The 19336-nt window shown below is 39.8% G+C and overlaps 2 protein-coding genes across 4 annotated transcripts; both read left to right on the forward strand.

Annotated features, from left to right (window-relative positions):
* The first annotated feature begins 809 nt into the window (after positions 1-809).
* LOC115729698 lies at positions 810-2541 on the forward strand. The gene is made up of 4 exons (XM_048271037.1): positions 810-861; positions 1512-1745; positions 1841-2036; positions 2415-2541. Exons 1-4 carry the CDS (start codon positions 838-840, stop codon positions 2456-2458), a joined length of 498 nt encoding a protein of 165 aa, XP_048126994.1. The 5' UTR covers positions 810-837; the 3' UTR covers positions 2459-2541.
* Positions 2542-9779: 7238 nt separating this feature from the next.
* LOC115732816 (protein JASON) lies at positions 9780-14484 on the forward strand. 3 transcript variants are annotated; one of them, XM_030663517.2, is made up of 8 exons: positions 9780-9975; positions 10495-10555; positions 10636-10715; positions 12135-12388; positions 12496-12597; positions 12643-13300; positions 13384-13466; positions 14001-14484. In XM_030663517.2, the coding sequence occupies exons 1-8, from the start codon at positions 9889-9891 to the stop codon at positions 14107-14109; spliced, it is 1434 nt and encodes a 477-aa protein (XP_030519377.1). In that variant the 5' UTR covers positions 9780-9888; the 3' UTR covers positions 14110-14484. The 3 variants fall into 3 exon arrangements, with proteins under 3 accessions (XP_030519377.1, XP_030519366.1, XP_030519372.1); XM_030663506.2 differs by having other exon boundaries at positions 9781-9975; positions 12496-13300; XM_030663512.2 differs by having other exon boundaries at positions 9783-9975; positions 10507-10555; positions 12496-13300.
* Positions 14485-19336: the final 4852 nt, after the last annotated feature.

Consider the following 19336-nt stretch of genomic DNA (forward strand, 5'->3'; position numbering starts at 1 on the left):
ATGTTGGATCCTCTCATCTTCTACGACATTTTTTGCGGAAGAGTGAAATATAGGAAATTTAGGTCCAAATTTATGAAAATGAGGTCAAACTAGCCTAATCTAAGCTTCTTCTATTTTTAAGGAATTTCTAAATTTTTTGAGATTTTTTAAAAATTTTCCAATTTTTTTCAAACTTTTTTATTTTATTTTTTTTAGGTTGAAGGAAAAGTGACGAGAGAACTCAAAGAGAAAAATGAGAGATGTGAGAGTTCATTCTCTTTTGTGATTCTCAAAAGTGATTCTTTTTCGGAACCAAAATTTTTTTTTTGTTTTGGATTTTGCTCTAAAAGCGATTTTGATTCGATTCTCTAAAGCTGATTTTGGGAACAAAATCGGAATCAAAATAATTTACGTTACCAAACAGGTTTCTCATCTTTTTTTGTTCCAGGGTACATAATCAGAAAATCAAAATGGTTCTCATGCCGGCGTTTAGCATTTAGCCAAATGCTAAAAGCCCAATATTGGTAAGGACCAGCATTGGGCTTTCAACTTTCTCAAGGCCAACATTTGATCAAATGCTGACTTAAAGTTAAACCAAATGCTTCAGCATTCTCCCAATAGGCTTTGAAGGCTAAAAGTCTCTTGGGAATGCTGAACCAAACCCATCCAGAGTCCTATTAAAAGTGTAAATTTTAATCACCCCGAAAGTTGTCTAATATAACAATCGCAGGGACAAAATTAACAGAATCCAAGGGCAAAAGCAGCAAAAATTTATTCTTCCACCGACTTTTCCGCAATATCCAAGAATTTCAGGGGCTTCCTTGCAAGCTCGTGGCTAGAGGATATGGTGGAACGCCAATGCATTTTCTTGGTGACACGGAGGTTGTTAACTTCTCGGTGCTTTTTTCCTTTTCCGACATTGAAAATGCGCTCTCAGAGCATGTAGTTGTCGTCTTTTTTAGCTGCAGCTCTGAGCTATCTTAGTCACGTGCCTTTGGCCCCAAATTGTTACACCGGTCTGTCTCTGACTGATAATTGATATTCAGTGCTTGGCCTCTTATTAACACTTGTTAAACATATTAGAGACTTTGAAGTAGGACCTCATTTACCAACCCAATTGTGTAGTTCAGAACTTGGCCTGCTTAAAAGTATGACTGAGAATAGATATCTTCGATAAGCATGTATTAGTTAACTCACCACCCGAACACCTTTTGCCTTTTCTTTGGCTACATCTCATGTGGAATCTAATTTTTGGTCACTGTTTTTGGCGTAAGCTTCTGGTTATGCCCGTGTATCTCATCAAATTGTTGTTCTCTATTTTTAAGCAATCTAGTTCTTACTTTACTTACAAAATTCGTCATATCTAATCCATGCCTCTCAGTATTGCCTACTTTTTATCTAACTGGATCTGCATGCGACTGAATTATGGTGATAGTATAGAAGATTAAACGTACGTGCTTTTGTTTTTTTTTTTGTACTTCTCTAGCTCAATGCAATTGTTCGTATTACGACTTATGGACTGAACTCGGCAGGTTGAAGTTTCCTTTGCTGGTCTTGAGGGGAAGGAAGAGGATGTCAACTCTGAAATGGCTACCGCAACCGTGAAAGTTTTACCACCGTGGATGATTAAACAAGGAACGAACCTTAGAAAAGAACAGCGTGGAGAGGTTGGGGAGGAATCAAAGATGGAGAGTACTTCGATGTCCTCCCAGTTGTCAGATGACAAGAAATCTACTGTCCACAGTGATGATAAGAAGAGCTTACAGGTTTGTGCGTTTTTGAATCGCCCATTACGTTTTGCAGTATTACACTAGTTGTCGTTGTACTTAAGACAGTGTTGAACCCGACCATCTGTATCCAGGATGAGTATAGAAAAGCATCCTATGCTGCTCTCCTCAAGAAACAGCAGGAACTGGAAGAATCTGCAAAGAAGCAACTGCAGCCATCTGATTCGGATATCGCAGATGGTCATTCTGATACATCTTCCCCCCGTCAAGTGGGCGTGAAGGCTAAACGTGATCCCGAGGATGATGTTTGGGAAGAGGCTCACTATGCAGGTGAGTGGTTGGCCCATCATTCTTTCACTTTCTCTACCTTCATAGGCTACTGATGGGGTCAAGCATCTAATGTACGGAAACAAGATAGCTGCTCCTTTCGAGCTACATAAGAAAACTAATTTAGGTTAAACTGATATCAAGTCGAGTCGATACCTTCTGTAAGCCAAGTAATTGGTCCATGCAAATCATGCCGTATTTCCGGTTCATGATTATGACTGGTAGATCTGCATGCTTTATGGAGAATGTCTTCACTTGCTGGTTTCCCATAGTTTTGTGTAGTGATTGTGATCAAATTTTAGACGATTTGAATTTTGTTGAGAAACCTATATATGGTGAATTTAAACCTTTCTTTTCTTTTCTTTTTTTGTGTCAACACAGGAAATACAAGTGAAAGTTGTAAGGTCGGTGACTTGACTGTCTGAGCAGGTGAGTCGGGTGAGGACGACGACGACGACGTTGACTGGGAGGAAGGTTGAAGGCATCCCTCCTTTGGCCGGTGAACTTCCTGTCGTTTGCTCGAGCTTTAATGTGGCGCGCTACGGAACCTTCACCATGCCGGGGGACCAAGCAGGGCATAGCTAGCGGCATAGGAGCCTTCTTGATAATGGAATTCGCGGACATCCAATGAGGGATGGTCATAATAAGGTTTACCCGCGCCTAGAATAGGAATCATTTCTTTTCTTTCCTTCTGTGAATAGTTCTGGTTCAAAGCTTTTCTTGCGTCATTTCATGAACAACCTGCACTTGTTAGCAGCTAAATCACTCTCCTCTAGTAGTGGGCCTCTTTTTTTTTCCCCTGCCACGCCGATTTTGAATTCAATTCAAATTGAAAAAGAAAAACGGACTGTCCCATTAAGCTTAGCCTAGAGCAGATCGAAAAGGTCTCCCGAAGGCGAGAACCCCCCGCCTCAGCTGCCCTAGCCTTTGTACCGCATAAAGAAATCGTCTTGGTAGCAAGCACCAAACCAATAGAATTTGGTATGCCATTTAGAACCAGTTTTCTACGGAGGGAAAGCGAAGCGGGCCCGTACTTGCTCTGCGTGCTCCCCTTTTGTCGAGTGCCCCGTCCGGTTCATAGCGGTAAAAAATCCTTTAATTTAATATTAATAAGGGGAGATCCTCTTATTGCTTGAGCAAATAAATTGCTATCCCAGGCTTCCGCTATTTCTGTTGTTTTATAGTCTATCATATTCAGTCGAAAGAGTTTAGATAAGATTTTCAAAGTGACTCTTGACGGGAGAATCCAGGTTATTCAAGAAGAATCGTTGATGATATGATATGTACAGCTATAGCGATTCTCCGGGCCGAGAAGGTATTCTAACCGGTGCCTCGGTGATGTCATTTTTGACCTTTATCTTTCTTTTGTTTCAATGGAAAATCTTGGAAAGATTCTATTCAATCTTGCTCCCATCATTCAAAAGGAAGACCAGGAAGGCGAATCCAAACCAGGGCCCTGGAAAGGAAAATTGTCTATAGAGATCAATGTTGTCTCCATTTATCTTTCTTTTTTTAAGGGGAATAAAAGCAAATTGCTATTCTATTCTCCAAGGGCCCCACCTAGATCCGTCGGTAGTCTGGTAAATATAAGTTATACCAGCCTTCAAACTAGATTGTTGGAGTTCCATTAAGATAAAATCATCATTCATCTTCCATAGCTAGCAAAGCATAGGCGTTCAGCCAAAGGATTTGGTAATTGGTCTGTTCCAATTCTGATAGGTGCACCTAACATGGAATTTCCGAACCATTGGATATACCAATAATCAAGTCTTGAGTCAACTAGTGGAATACATCGCACCAACCTGCGAGCATTAGCCGAAAAGGGTGACCCATAACTTGTTTTCCCGGTTTAGATATAAATTCAAGAGAAGAGCCCCCTTCCGAAATGAAAGTGCCAGAGCATATTCTCAAGCTGTGACAGTCTCATCGTTGGCAATACTCATCCCTCGAGTACAAAGGAACTAGGCTATGATTTGATGATTCTTGTCTTGTGGCCACTAGAGTTTTGACTTTCTCCTTTCCAGTTCAGCAAGCAAAGGTAAAAACTTGATTCTTTATTCTAAAATTGAGCTTGTTTAAGAACTCGAAATGTAAGGCATGATTGAGAGAAGAAAGTGAATCGGATTCGATCCTATGGACCCTTCTTTCATATGGATACTCATATCAAGACTAGTTGGACTCTCCTTCTCGGATTCAAACACGGGATCTCCTCTTGATCCGGTAGTAAGGGGTCTTAGTTTTTGCTGTACCCAAGATTCCAATGCCATGATCAAAAGCTATAGAATAATTCAAAGTGCGAAAGAGGAAATATAAAAAAGAAAAGGCCTGGCGTTGAGGCCATCTAACTTCTTTATAAATAAGTTAGAATTAAAAGAAAGTCACATTTCAGGCTAGCCTATGCTTACGCCTTTTCGTCTTCGCGAGGTTCAGGAAGCTGCAAAAGTGGTGTCAAACCAATCTGACTGATAGAGAATGCGCCTAGCTCAGCCGTTAGAGTTGGAGTTCGGCTAACTTACCACCAAATCAACCGAAGAATTCTTCATCCTTTGGAGCCTTCTCTCTTTTACCATTTACAAAGCCTAAGGGGAAGATCGGTAAGTCCTGGCTCCCGAGACTTTCATAGAATTCCAATAATTTCTCCCGCGCTGGTTATTACCTCAAAGTTCAAAGATGGAAACCGGGATTAACCCATCGAAAGCTCAAATCACCGCTACTCCAGCTTAAGTCAGATTCCCATCTACTCATAGCAGGATATTTCACTCCTAAATTCAGGCAAGCTAAACGAACAAATAGAGCTCAAAAACTAGAAAAACGATGCTTTTCTTTTCATCTAAAAAAAAAAATTCAAAGTCTTTGATCAAAGTTATTCCCATTCGCATCTGTTCTATTCAACCAATCCCTTGCTGCTTGTTGCTTTATCCAATCTCATGAGATCTATGCCGACCGTCGGAATCAAATGAAGGTCAAAGGACCATTCGTTGTTTCAACCGCAAACTCCGAACAATTCCCTCTAGCTCGATTCCATGAAGTGTTGTATCTCTTGTACCCCACATTATTTTTTGAACTGATGAGATTCGTTTCGTGGAGACGTTATACAGTCATTGCATTCATTATTCTGCTCGGGAGTCTTGAATCGTGCTCGACTCATGGCTTGAAGAACACATTGCATCGCCTCATTTTACCAACCACGGGAGAAATGTATGATCTTGATTGTGATCCCCTTTTCTGTCGTATCGTAGTCTCGATACATCCGGATTATGCGAGTAAATACTATTTTAAGACGCACACGGATAGAATGGAGTCATTATTCAATGAACTGTGCATGAAGTCCTGGCCCTTCTAGCTCAGCCCTGGGCTGTTGCAAGTGTGATGGTGAATCAAGCACACTCAGAGATGGGTTGATGATTTAATTTGAAAGCGTTTTTCTCGCGCTATTCGATTTTCTCATTGCTGGTTGATGATTTCATTTGAAAACTTTTTTTTTTGCTTCTACTTGATTTTGTGGGTATCTTCTCAGTTTGTGATGCTCAATCGTTAGATGGTGTAGCAATTTTGGGAAGAAGATAACTAGGGCTTCATGACAACAAGACCTGCAATTTGCCATTAACGTTGGTGCTAGTTTCCAGGACTAGAGCAGTTTTTTTTTTTTGGGTAAGGGAGGACTAGAGCAGTTTCATGACAACAAAAACTGCAAATTGCAATTAAAGTTTATGAGTGTTAGTTTCCAGGACTCGAGCAGTTCTATTATATTTTCCAGGAAATCACTTGCTTTATAACCGGATAGACAGCGCCCGCAAATAACCTCTTCAACCCCAGGTACCATCGGATGGAAGCAATGAAGACCGTGTCCGGAGAAGAGAGAGTCCAAGTCCAAGGCAGTGGCAGTGGCCAAGTCCTCCGGTTCAGGCCGCCACAGCAAGGTGCACACGGCCGAGGGCCCCCAGGACCGCCGCGTCGGCCTCTTGGCCTACACTGCCATCCATTTCTAGGATGTCCAGGACCGCCTTGGCTTCAACCACCCCCAACAAGGCAGTCGACTGGCTCATCCACAAGGCCAAGCCTGCCATCGACGGGCTCACCGGCCTCCCTCCGTTCCACCCTGTCCCACACACCACCTTGCACGCGTCGGATCTTTCGTCCCCTTCGCATACCTTCCTTGCCTCCCTCACCTTCTCCTCTATCATCTCTGCCAGGCGCCTCTCCCTCGCGCGTGCCCTCATACTTAGTCGGCGTGATCGCCCTCACCACCAGCATGGCGGTGGCGTTTCTGCTGCGGCCGACGCCCCTTCACGGCGGGAAGCGAGACGACGCGAGGGCAAAAGGAGTGGCCAGACCGCAGAGACGGGACGCGCCTCTTGCTGGCCCGTCGATAGCGACCGCAGAAGCGAAAGACGGCATTGCGACTGTCTCGATCAAATTTCATTCAGTTAAGAGTTGCTTTATGATTTATATATCAGTGATATGAAAATTTAGTTGAGTGTCATCGTCCAAGTCAATCGTAGCCCTCCAAAGTTGTGGGTGGGGCTCGCGTATTGAGCGGCTCAGATTAAGCTGGCTCGTAAAGGTCTGTGCGGGAGACATGATGGGTCTTAATTATTTCATTCGGGCCGGTTTGGGGTTTTCAGGCCTGAGATGCTTGGGTTTGAATTTGTCCGGACTGGCCCTAAAATGTGTAAAACCAAAAAACAAAAAAAAAAAATCATACTTGAAATTAGAAAGAAAATTCGAAAATTCAAAAACGATTCAGTTAATTTTAAGTTACCTTAATAAATTCATACATATATGAAATTAGCTATGAATCTATAAATATGTTTCACAAAAAAGTATGCCGTGTTAAAGTTGAGATGAACATTTTTTTCAATGGAAGATAAAGAATTTTAAGTAAGTTTACGTTAGACTTTGAAATATGAGAATGAGTAATTTCAGACCGAGCCTTTTCATTTTCTGGGCCAAACTAATTGATCCGGCTAAAAAAAGTTAGAGTTGATTCAATTAATTTTAAGTAACCTTAATAAATTCATACATATATGAAATTGTGAAAAATGTAAAAAAAAAAATCTCAAACCTATTGCATTTGTGCCAATTTAGTCTTACATTTTTTTAAGTCAATTTGGTCCTAAACCTTTTATATTTGCATCAATTCATTCGTAAATCTTTTATTGATGCTAATTGAATCCGAAAAAGGTTTAGAACTTAATTGGCATCAATTCAAAAGATTTTGGACTGAATTGGTACCAATGCAAAAGGTTTAGGACTAAATTGGCATAAAACAATCTTTATGATTAAATAGGCACTAATACAATATGTTTAGGAATTTTGAACACTTTCCCTATGAAATTAGCTATGAACCTATACATATGTTTCATATAAAACTGTGCCGTGTTAAAGTTGACATGAACAATTTTTTTAATGGAAAATAATGATTTTTAAGTAAGTTCACATTAGAGTTTGAAAAATGAGAATGAGTAATTTCGGTTCGAGCCTTTTCATTTTTTGGGCGTGGCTTACTGATCCAGCTAAAAAAAGTTAAGAGTCGATTCATTTAATTTTAAGTAACGATAATAAATTCATACATATATTAAATTACCTATGAACCTATAAATATGTTTCACAAAAAATTATGCCATGTTAAAGTTGAGATGAACGATTTTTTTTAATCGAAAATAATGAATTTTAAGTAAGAACACGTTAACGTCTGAAATATGAGAATGAGTAATTTCGGTCCGAGCCTTTTCTTTTTTGGGGCCAAGCTTCCTGATCCGACTTAAAATAAGTTAGAATTGATCTATTTAGTCTAGCCATCTTCCTAAACCCACCATGCCCATTTGCACCTCTTACACAAATCAAAGATCGTCTATATCGAATATGATAATTTTTCTGGCTCATGTAGGCTCGCGCTATTTTCACTCCATTATTGGCTCTTGACAGCCTATTATAGATTGAATTGACTATATTATCCTTTGAGGATCCCACTCTTAATTTAAGATTATTTCTTATCTTCTTTTTTTATCTTTTTTCCATTTGTTTCTATTTTACTATAGACGAAATTGTCCGCTCTCTTTTCGGATGAATGTATCAGACTTGTGCCGCTTACTCCCAACAACGATGAAATGTAAAAATGTCTTGAATCTTACCGTCCCATTCACAACTTATGCAATTTAAACGAGCTGAACAATGATAGGCCCATTAATGGAATCGTTCATCTCAATCTCGCAGATTGCCCAATGGGCTTACAACAATTGTTTTTATCTCGTGGGCTCTCAAGGATGAGCTCAAGACTCAAGAGCTTGAAGCCTTGAATCATAGTACTAAATGACGGTGCACGGTCTCTTACTAACCTTAATCATAGGGTAATTTAATTTATATGTGGTTAAAAAGTTACAAACTTATGATGAACGTGCCAACTGTGGCCAGTGTTAGGATAACTCATAGACTGTAGAGCTAGAGATGCAACATCAAAATTTAAGAGTAATACTATTGATTTCAAATCGGTTCTACAACCGCTAATTTGATTTTCCGTCCGGCTAGCACACTTGTCACAAAATTAACAAGTACATGCTGTAAGGAATGATTGAATTGATATGAAAATATTCACGTTTGTTAACGCACATAAATTTGAAGTTGATTTGGGCCATTTGGGGTGGGGTGCGTATGGTAACACTTTTGTTTCATAAATCAACTTATGGCCGGAAGTTAATTTTTCTACTTTTAGTCAGAAGTTGATTTTTCTACTTCTCCTTAAAAGCAAAATTTGATTTTTCTACTTTTACTCCATAAGTTATTTCTGATTAGGGAAATTCATTTGGTAACGGTTGAAAATTTTTACTTCTAAAACATTATTAACACAAAATTATTCTATGAAAAATTATTATCGGCGGCTGAAAAATTTTTACTTCATTTTTGAACTTTTTTAAATTTATTCAAAAATAATTTTTATTAATAAAAATTTATTATTTATTTTTTACTCCGGTTGCCGAAGACGGTGACTCGGCGGCGGCGGTCGACAAGGATCGGTTGTTGGTGGCAATCGCGGTTGGCGAAGGTTGGCGGTGGGCAAAGCTTGACAATTGGTGGTGGTCGGCGGCGGTTGGCGGAGATAGGCGATGGTTGGCTACTGGGGGCGATCTGCGGGTGGCGACCAACGGAGGTCTGCGGTGGGCGGGGGCGGGTGATGGTCGGCGGTTGTCGTGGCCGGAGGCCGGTGGAGGTCGGCGGTAGGTGGTGGTCGACGACGGTTCGCGACAACGGAAGTTGGCGAATGTGGGTATGATCGAAAAGAGAGTGAGGGTAAGGCGAAAAATACTTCTTGAGTTAGAGAAGTTACTTTTTTTAAACTTTTCAAATTAGGGGAAAAATAATTTCAAAAGTGAAAATTCACTTCAAAAGTGAAAATTTCCTTCAAAAGTAAAAATTTTTATCAAATGGATTTCCGCTCTAGAAGCATTTCTAAAGCAGAAATCTACTTTAAAAAATGTTATCATGCGCACCCTTAAATTTTATGCGATCAACATTGACACGGGATAAATGTGTTACGAGATATCGATTTAGGATTTTCCACAGGAGTTATAGTGGGAATTTCATTAAATTCGATTGGACATGCAAAAGATTTGTCTGGCAAAGGGCGAAGTGGCGCGTATCCATCACCGCCGGAATCGTCGCGTACGTTGACGATATTCAATAAATCCCATTTGCAGGCGGCCCACAATCATTTCCCTCGTCCCCTTCGTTCAAATTCGAAGCGACGACCCCCTCTCTCTCTCTCTCTCTCTCTCTCTCTAATGCTACGAACGTTTGAGGTTAGGGTTTCCGAGCAGATTTGGCTTTCTGAATTCTCCGAGATCGATTTCCACAGGGGATGGGCTGCTTCTTCACTTGCTTCCGCGTGAAGGAGGACGACGATCGCGCCCAGCTCCCTCGCTCCATTCGCTACCAGAAACCCCCCGTAAGCTCTTAGCGAGTTCCATAGTCGACTGGGAGGAGAATTCTTTTGATGCGTTATTCGTGCTAGGAGTGTTGCTTGTGAGTAGTTTTCTCAAATTTATGGTTATACGGAAGCAACGAATCTTGCCAGTGGATTAGATTAGCGAATTCCATGCTGTCGTGAGAAGATTTTGAAGTGGATGAGTGGGAGCGAGACATCCACCTCTTCTACATTCCTAGTTTTCTCAGAATAAGTCGGACAATTCATGTTGCTCTTTATTTTCCTTTCCATTTCTCTAATGTTTATTGTCGCTTTTGATTAAGATAGCTGGGTGACACTGGCTTCATCGTTTGCCGATCTAACTCATTCTTCCTGTCAGGTCAAAATTCAGTTTGTGCAGTAGTCATTAATTGTTATCTATTTTATGAAGAATGCTGGAGATAGTCAACTCCCTGTGTGTTTGACATTTGTCATTTACTGCATTTTGGCAGCAACAGCAGATTCTGTTTGATTTAAAGCTCACTGTCATCTTCTTTTGTGCATCCCACCCAGGAAGCAGTTGTATCTCGGAACCCCTTACAAGCTCTATTTCTGTCTGATGGTAAGTTTTCTCTTTTTGGTGAACTTTTGAATTGGTTCAAGGATGAAGCGACAATAACTTGGCTTATTTATTTGGACAAGGAAATGAGGACTCTCCTTGCAAGGACGGTGAAAGTCTTGTTTATGGATCTCCACTTATCAGCAAGGAGCTCAGAGATGAGGTATTCTTTCCCACGATCTTCATTTGTGTTTGCATATGTGTCTCTGGAACTTCTAGCGAAGAAGTGTTCATTAGATATAACTGGAAAATTTGGGAGAAAACGGCTGATTCGGAAACCGTATACTAATTACACTGTCAAAATAGCTGCCTGACTGTTGTCTGTAGTTACTGTCAAAGATGTTGTGGCAAATGTCAATCTGCTTTGAAGTGCTAAGCTGACAATGACTGCTTCACCTTGTAGTTCTGGAACTTCTCTTTTCCAGCCTTTTTGCAGTCTTACTTCTTTGCAAAATGGAGATGTAGTTTGGGTTTGGATGGAGTGGTTGTGACTTTTGGCTTTTGCTTTTAACAGTTAGTATTTGACTTCGTCTGGCATTGATGACATTAAGTCTTTCAATGAACACAAATGTTAACATTTGAGTCATCAAGAATAGTTAAAATTTCAAAGGGATAAATTTTTATGGTTAGAAGGCGTGGAAAATCTAGTGGGGAAACTCCCCCAAATGTCCAGAAGTTTTTTGGTAGTTTGTGAGATTCGGGGTCTGGATGCATTTGAATTGTCAAATACATGATGTGGGGGCTTTCATATCTCCATAAGCCACACCATTAGTGTCAACAAAAGAAAAGAAAATGTTTGCAATTGTTATCACCACTTTGTTCCTTTTTCTCTCTTATAGTTTCTGTGCACATTCTACATTTTTTTTTTTTCAAACCAGAACTCATTTTCTGCTGAGAGGATATTTCACTTGAGTTCAAAGCTCACTAGACTATATACACATTGGAAAGAGAAACATTCCTTGAAGTTGTACTTATACACTGATCAGCAATAAGGGAAAGAGAAATTTTTCGGCACCATTGAGATTGTTGAAGTAGAGTGAGGTTATTGAGAAATGCAATCCTTAACGATGATAGTTTCGTCTCTCGGGCCTTGGACTTGGCATACTTCTGCCAGACAATGTAACTTACTGAAGTGAGAAGAGGGCAATGCATTTGTTAACAGGGTCTTATGGTTACTTGCTTTAGCCTTCCACTTCCAGTGGGAATCTACCTCTTCTTTTTCATTGAGAGTTAGAGGATTTCAAATGACTTTTATCGTTGCTATCTTTGAATTTAGTTTTTGACCAGTTCAAGCTTACGTTGTCCCAGGACCGACATATTTTTGGGTTCTAACGAAGCATATTTAGTGAAGATCATTAACTAGCTTAAGAAGGTTGATAGGTAATTTCTTGGGGTCAGAGCTAATTAATTCTACTGAATATTGTTTATTACTGTGTTTGTAGTTACACGAAAAGAAGCAATGTTCACATCATAGAGGATGCAGTCTCCATAATTAAAATCATTCATATTCTATACTTTAGAGTACTTGGCTTGATATTCGACAGTTTGGAGGTTCTGCGACATTCACTATTCTCTTTAACAGGGGAAGTTCCTTAAAGCATGCGGAACATTACAGGAAACCCCTAATGAAATTCGGAAAGCATCTAACTGGCCAATGGCTTCATCAACTGAAGGTAGAGATTCTGAAAATTCAAAGTTTCACTCGTGGCTTCCAGTTTCATCCATTGAGAGGCTTCAGCTAGAGCTTAATAAGGAACTTGAGTTGTCCCCAACACCTCTAAGACTTTCTGACAAGTATGGAGAAGGTTCAAATTCTGCTGAGCATACAGCTAGCAGGTTAGATGCTCTATAAAGAATCTGACCATACTATGCTTGATAATCAGATCAGGACTCTGGAGGCAAGAAAATAGGAACTTATTCCTTTCTGCTATTGCAATTTGCAGCTGTATGTTAGACAACCAGAACACGGGAACTTCTTCCATTAGCTCCAGTGAGGGCAGTCGGGCATTCAGAGTTCAAACAACTAGCGAGGCTCATAAGAGACAGAATGATAGTATCGCAACTGCACTTTCACCCTCCAATTCCGCTCTGAATGCTCAGTGTAGGAACAAGTCAGTGCGTTTTGAATGTGACGTTGATGGGTCTTGGTCCAGAGATTCAACATCTGAAATGGCAAGCCAGAGTGTTGAAGAATCTGAATCACCTGGTATTCAGAATACATCAAATGCTGGGCCTCATCCAACACCAATGAAGCTAACAGAGGAAATGCAGACTCCTGGAACAGTTTTTCCTGCATACATGGAGACATTATTGCCTCAAAATGCACGTATTAGGTCAGAGTATGTGCATTCAGTTCTAAATCCTGTACAGAGCACCTCACAGTGGAAGTCACTAATGGATGGGGAGTGTAACTGTAACCTACTTTTAGATGAGTTGAAAGACACTTCTGAGCAACCTGGAAGCACAAGGGAAAAATCTGAAATGCACATCGAAGAAACTTCTGCAAGAAAAGAATCAAAAGTGGAAACAAGCTTATCTTCCTGGTTGAAACCACCTCAGAACAAATGGGACGATGATGATCACAAATTTAGGGCTGTAGCTAGCAAAAAATCCCAATTTTGTAGTACTCCTGGTGATAGGCCAATCATTGGTCTTGTCGCTGCACATTGGAATGAAAACGAAACTCAAACCTTGCCAAAGTGGTGGGATGGTAATGGGATCCCTAATTCAACTAACAAGTATAAGGAGGTATCTCTTTGTGGCCCTGCTGTTCCTTTGTGACTCTAAGTCGAAACTTTTTCCTTGAGACAATCAGTCTGTTGTTCCCCCAGGATCAAAAAGTGAGTTGGCACGCAACGCCATTTGAGGAAAGGTTGGAAAAGGCGTTGTCTGAGGAAAGTTCTATCTCTCAAAGGTATCGACACATTTAGTTTTATCTTGACCTGGTGATATTTTAAAAACTGGCATGATTTATAGGTATTTGCTTAAGTAGTGACTCAATACAGAGAAATTAAAACTGCATTTGCACACCCTTACCTTGAAAGCTAAGTAAGGCACAAAAGGGATAAGGAAAACAAATGAGTTCAGAATCTTGGACTGGAAGAAGGTTGCAATGCTCTGGATTTTGGTCGTCTTTAATGGCAACATGTGTGGTAGAAGTGTAGCCTGTTCTGCTTTTGGCAATTTGATGTGGATTTGTTGAAATATAAACAGCAAGATGAATATGTTTGGCCTAGACATCAACTGCAGCAATATGTTTTGGAACTGCATGGAGCATTGAGTTTCAAATTTATTTGTTGTGCTGATAATTTATGCACCTGCCATTTTCTCCTGGAAAGTTTGCTTGCCAAGGACTTGACTTGGATTGCTTACCCATTTCTGCATGTGCTTTTATTTGCTTTTCTTGTAGAATGTTTGAACCTTATTTTCATGTTACTTGGCCTTGCAGGAATCAACCTCAAGGATTGCCAATTACTTTTGAAAGGGATGAGGAAAGTGACACTGCTCTATCTCATTTTCGAAATTCAGCCCACTCGGAGTCCGTTGTGTCATTCTAGCAAATCCATTCTCCCTCTGCTCATTTGGCTGTGCATGCCTACGCTCAACATGTGCATGTAACTAATGCGGTTGATATATCAAGAAGAGTAAAGGCATTAGCTTGACAGGGAAACCGTTTTTGTGATTTCTGAAGTCATCTTTGCTTTCAGCCATTTTGGATGCTAGATAGCTGCTTGCATTTGTACCCAGGTGATGGAAGTTGTCTTGTCGTGGGAAATCTTGAATCTTTGCATGGGCCTATTTCTGCTGGAGCAGCCACGCACATGGTTGCTTTTTCTTCGGCCTGTAGCATTGCTGAAGGACTCTATTACATGGATATGTTACATGCTGGATATTCGTCAGGATGATGGTGAATATATTGTTTTGTCTGCTCAGGGTTTCTATCTTGTCCAGACAACAGATTACTCTTTTTACTCCCCAGTATCTTCATAGCTTATCTCATCAAAGCTCGTAAATCCTGAGCTTTTAGTACGATGGACCAGGGTTCATAACACAAGTCTGTATTAAACCTCTTATTTGGCGACTATAACATCGTTTCTCAGGTGCTAACAAAAAACAATTGATGTCTTGCAGTTGGGTGTTGTGTTAATAGTAGAACACTTGTTTTAGTTTATAGATAAACTGAGGTTTGAACTGGCTTTGATACCATTATCAATCCTAAAGCTTAAGCCATCAAGTTATGCTAAGCTATGCTTGAAGGATTTCCTCGTCTATGTTAAATGACCAAACTGCGATTAAGTCTATATCATTTGTCTTTAGGTCACACGATTTGTCCTAGGTCACACGTGATTGCATGGATCAGCAACGTCAAGAGAGAGTTCCTCTGCTGGGATTCATTCCATGGCATTACCTATACCTCGTGTCGCATGTATTTTTGGACCACCATTCTAAATGACAACTGAAAAGCACGCGAGCTTACTCTTTGGCACCTTGGTTTGGCCCACCTCAAGAAAAGTCCACTCATGAGGAAAAGGTCTCTTTTAACGGCAAGTCAGTCCACAGAAAAGTGCTAAGACATTTTGCAAATGTGTACATAGTATTTAAGAAGCAGATTCCACACCTCGAAATTCAGCAGTACATGCATTTCAATGGTGGAAGCACGTTTTCTCAATTTTCACACAGTTGTGTCCTCCAGCAAGAAAGGGATAGAAGTTGGTTACTACTTACTGGAGCAGCCCCATTTGAAATCTTGTAAGTTCTGCGTTCATGAACATGTAGGTCAAAAGCATCGGTTAAAACCCCACGTTGCAGTTCATACTAACCTGAACAGAAATTATTTGATCGGTTAGTATAGCTATGAACATCAGGGGTGCCGTACATGTTGCTTTTTCCGAGAATTCGATTTGTGTCATGGGTATTTCGACACTCGACATCACGCACAAGCCGGCCATACTAACAAAGACGAAAGAGAAAGACCAGATAAAAATGAGTGGCCAAAAGCTGGTGATTTGTACTATAACGCCATGCTAGGCGAACTGTTTATAGAACGATACCGGTGCGACAAGTACGTTAAGATGGAAGAATCTATAGATATATCTTGCGATCATCGGCATTTGCTCAAATCATTCGTATCGCCTGTTAGAAGGTCCAAACATAAAACAAGTGGAAGGACATTGCCCGTATATTTCTAAAGTCCAACGATGTAATAAATAAGTTGGCTCTCCTAGATTTTGGTTGTCGGGTCATTAGAAATTCGGGGTTCAAGCACATGGTTAGGTATCCCGTGTATATAAATGATGAACTTTAATGTTAGTTACGTTCCCAGTTATGAGAATTACTCAACGTGTGACATTATTTTAAAGATGCTTTATGGCTAAAGACAATGAACTAGCTGATTAAATGGCAATTAGTTCACGTGCGACACTCTGGTCAAAAGGGTTACCTTCTCTAATCAAAATTATTAAGAGTGCACCGTTTAATTAGGTCACGATTAGCTATTAATCATTCAGAAAAGGACCGCGAAGAAAATTGAGGTGTTGAGGTACTGTGTGCTTCTCTTTACAAAGGGTTTTAGTTTTTTTATTTTTTTCAACTGATGACTCGAGGAAATTGACTTTGCTTTGAGAGGGAATGTGCTTCGTAACATTAAGACGAGTTAGATAGAGAGCGATGGCCTCTCTTTTCAAATGGATGGTTACGCTGGCATCTTGATTTCAACAAGTTAGGGTTTTGGACCATGTCGTGACAGCAACTCTTGTCGATTTCATTTAGTATGACCAAGAACATTCGATCACACAAAAGGACTTTGGGGGTAGATGATAATTGCATATGGGAACAAATGGTCGTATCTAAAGTCCCGATTAAAAATGATTATATTCATAGACAAAGCGTACGAGATAAGATATCGCAATGTCGATTAGCGAAAGGCTTACTCCTCAACACGTTAAAATGATCTTCATAACATACGGCGATTCAAATAGCGATTCGACCAGCATAAGATATCAAAATTACAACTATTAGAGCACGAGATGTCTATGCTCAGATGATGGGTGCTTCATTAACACACATATCAAATTAATCGTGAAGGACAAATTACATAAACTCAAACAATTGATCGGAAGGATCTGCCATGACACACTTCACCTAGAAACTGGAATTCGTATATAACTTTGTGACTTCGACACGAATTTTCTTTGGCACTTTTCCTTTAGGTTTTGTCATTTTAGGGTTTGTGATTAATCACATATTAAAGCCAGTTGTATATTGCCTTTTCGTTCATCCAACCTGTATATTATAGCCGCTAGCAGCACGTAGTTTGAAAATTCATTTGTGTTTTGTTGTTGTTGTGGGTAAATATCCGAAAGTTTCGGGTTAGCTAAATTAACCGGTTTACTTGTATGGGGTAAAACTCCATCCATAGACTCGTTAGCGTGGCTTCTGAGGATTTTTTTGTTGGTCGAAAGCTTCTAAGGAATTGAAATAGTGTGATTGTGACAAGAAATCTGTTATATCTAAGTTAAGCGTCCAATCACCCATTCAATTTTGGACACAGTAAAATGTTTTATTAGATTATCAATTTATCAGTAGCAGCTGTTGTATGTCAAAGGGTTTTAGGGTGGAGCAAAGAAAAATGACCATGAGCCACACCTCTAGGGTCAAAATCTTTTAGAGATTATCAACTTAAATCAACGTGACTTGCCAATTTTTTATTCACATTAAACTACCTCATAAATTACGTTACCAATTCTTATTTGAGTTGCTTACCGACGTTTTGCCCAAATATGTAGAATGAAGCTGCTAAGTCTAGTTGGTAGTTTAATGGTAAGTCACTCAAATAAAGATTCTTAAATTCATAGAAGAGTCGGTTAACTTAAGGAATTGGTGGTAAGGAAGACAAACAAAAGTTGGTAATTTGCAAATTGTCAAAATGGTTTGTACATTTATAAAAGTGTTGGTAAGTCACGGACAAGTTATTCCAGAAATCTAGTGACTGCCAATTTTTATTATCAACCGCTTTTTTAACTTATCAACTCTTTTAGGATTCTACTAGTGAGGAAAAAGTTTATTGGAAACAAAATAGTAGAATCCTCCATTCTCACATAACATGTTACAAGATTAGTGCATGCATGCTATTAGAGATATTTTAAATATCTTCCAGATAAAGAGGAAGTGAAAAATTCAAGAGTTTTCTGTATAATTTGATACATAGAAAAGAATACATGGAGAGCCTATTTATAGGCTTTGTTAGAGGACTATCTAAGGAAATCAAATCATATATTTATAATCAAAATAGATATAGAAAAATAAAGAAAATATCCTAAATACCACTAGAAGATACAAAAAAAATCTCTAGGCAAGCTTTGAATGCAAGATAGATATGGCTCAGTCAGAAATGAGTTCACACAATACCCACTCCAGAAGTTAACTTGTTTGCTTTTGTCTTTCTAATTAGCAATAGAACTCAGTAACAAGTTTCCTATGAAGCAAATGAGTTGATAGGAATAGATCAAGTTTCTAGACGTGGAGACATTTTACATCTCGCAAGTCATTGAAAACCTCGTTATCTGGTTCAGACTAACGTCTTGTATGGTTCCAGGACTGTATCATCTACTGATCAAGATGGAGAATCCTGGGCTTAAAGCCACCAAATGGAACCTGATCTAACATGCATGATTTCTTCCTCTGGCGGCAAGGGAGAGAGAGAGAGAGTTGTAAAGTTATTTTGACTTAATCATATGTGATTTGAGCCAAACCCTCTTAACATCAATTCAAAAGGTTGGGTTCGTTTTAGACACATTGGAAATGTAACGATCCGGTCCGACGAGAGTGGTGAATGATCGCGGGGATCAAAGTAAGCCTTGACAAGGAGCAGCTCCTAATAGGCTTCTAGAATAGTGATGGGAGTAGGAATGCACCGAAATATTCACTGAACAAAGGGAGAGCAGTTTCGAGATTTAAATTTTCACTGAACAAGGAGATATATATGTGAAATTTTGTAAATTCAAAATTAAACGTGCTCGGGAGAGAGCACTTCCATGATAGGTGACATCCTAGAAAGTGCCTACCTTTACGTCAAAGTACAAAACTTTGAGGCACGGTATAGGAAGGGTCAAAACGGACAATATCTCGAGTGAGTTAATATAGAAGACTAATGGGTAATCACCTACAAGTTTAATAGTCTAAAGTCATTAGTAAAGGGTGCAACCCTTTTATCCATACGTTACCTCATTCGATTCTGATAGTGGTACGGTAAAATCCTCAACAACTTCCAGAATTTGATTTCAAAAAATGTCATGCTAAACGAGGGTAGGACACAGAATTCCAATCACAGACAATTGAAATCAAAAGACGTCACAGTTGGAGATTAGTCCAATCCTGTTGGAGCCAGAATAGACAAATTTTCAGAAGTTGCTGCGAGAGCATTAAGGAAAAACCCTCTGGTTTTTCTACTGCCAAGTTTGTCAGACGAGGGAAGAAGAAGGTTCTACGACAGACTTTGTGGTCTTTCTGGAGCCAAACAGTTCGAGCACTTGACCTCCCCCCTAAAAAAAAAAAATATCAATCAAGGACTTGGACTTTTTCCTCAAATCTTTCTTTTTTTGGTGGGGGCCCATAGTCGTGCCCTAATAATATAGTCTTCTCTATCCTCGCTCCATTGACTTGAAACCCTAATTTCACCCTTCATTATCGTTGCTGCATCTCTCTCTCTCTCTCTCTTGGCCGTATACATTGTTTTTCCATCCCATGGACCACGTACAGCAGCTCAGTATGGAGAGAGCAGTCCTC

This window comes from Rhodamnia argentea, chromosome 10 (assembly GCF_020921035.1).
Source record: "Rhodamnia argentea isolate NSW1041297 chromosome 10, ASM2092103v1, whole genome shotgun sequence".
NCBI lineage: Eukaryota > Viridiplantae > Streptophyta > Magnoliopsida > Myrtales > Myrtaceae > Rhodamnia > Rhodamnia argentea.

Bases quoted from the DNA above. Each gene is read 5' to 3' on its own strand.
- LOC115732816 (XM_030663506.2), top strand. From the start codon at position 9,889: ATGGGCTGCTTCTTCACTTGCTTCCGCGTGAAGGAGGACGACGATCGC. The intron at 9,976-10,494 runs GTAAGCTCTTAG...TCTTCTTTTGTG, and splicing joins TTCGCTACCAGAAACCCCCC to CATCCCACCCAGGAAGCAGT. The intron at 12,389-12,495 runs GTTAGATGCTCT...TGCAATTTGCAG, and splicing joins GCTGAGCATACAGCTAGCAG to CTGTATGTTAGACAACCAGA.
- LOC115729698 (XM_048271037.1), top strand. From the start codon at position 838: ATGCATTTTCTTGGTGACACGGAG. The intron at 862-1,511 runs GTTGTTAACTTC...TGAACTCGGCAG, and splicing joins ATTTTCTTGGTGACACGGAG to GTTGAAGTTTCCTTTGCTGG. The intron at 2,037-2,414 runs GTGAGTGGTTGG...GTGTCAACACAG, and splicing joins GGAAGAGGCTCACTATGCAG to GAAATACAAGTGAAAGTTGT.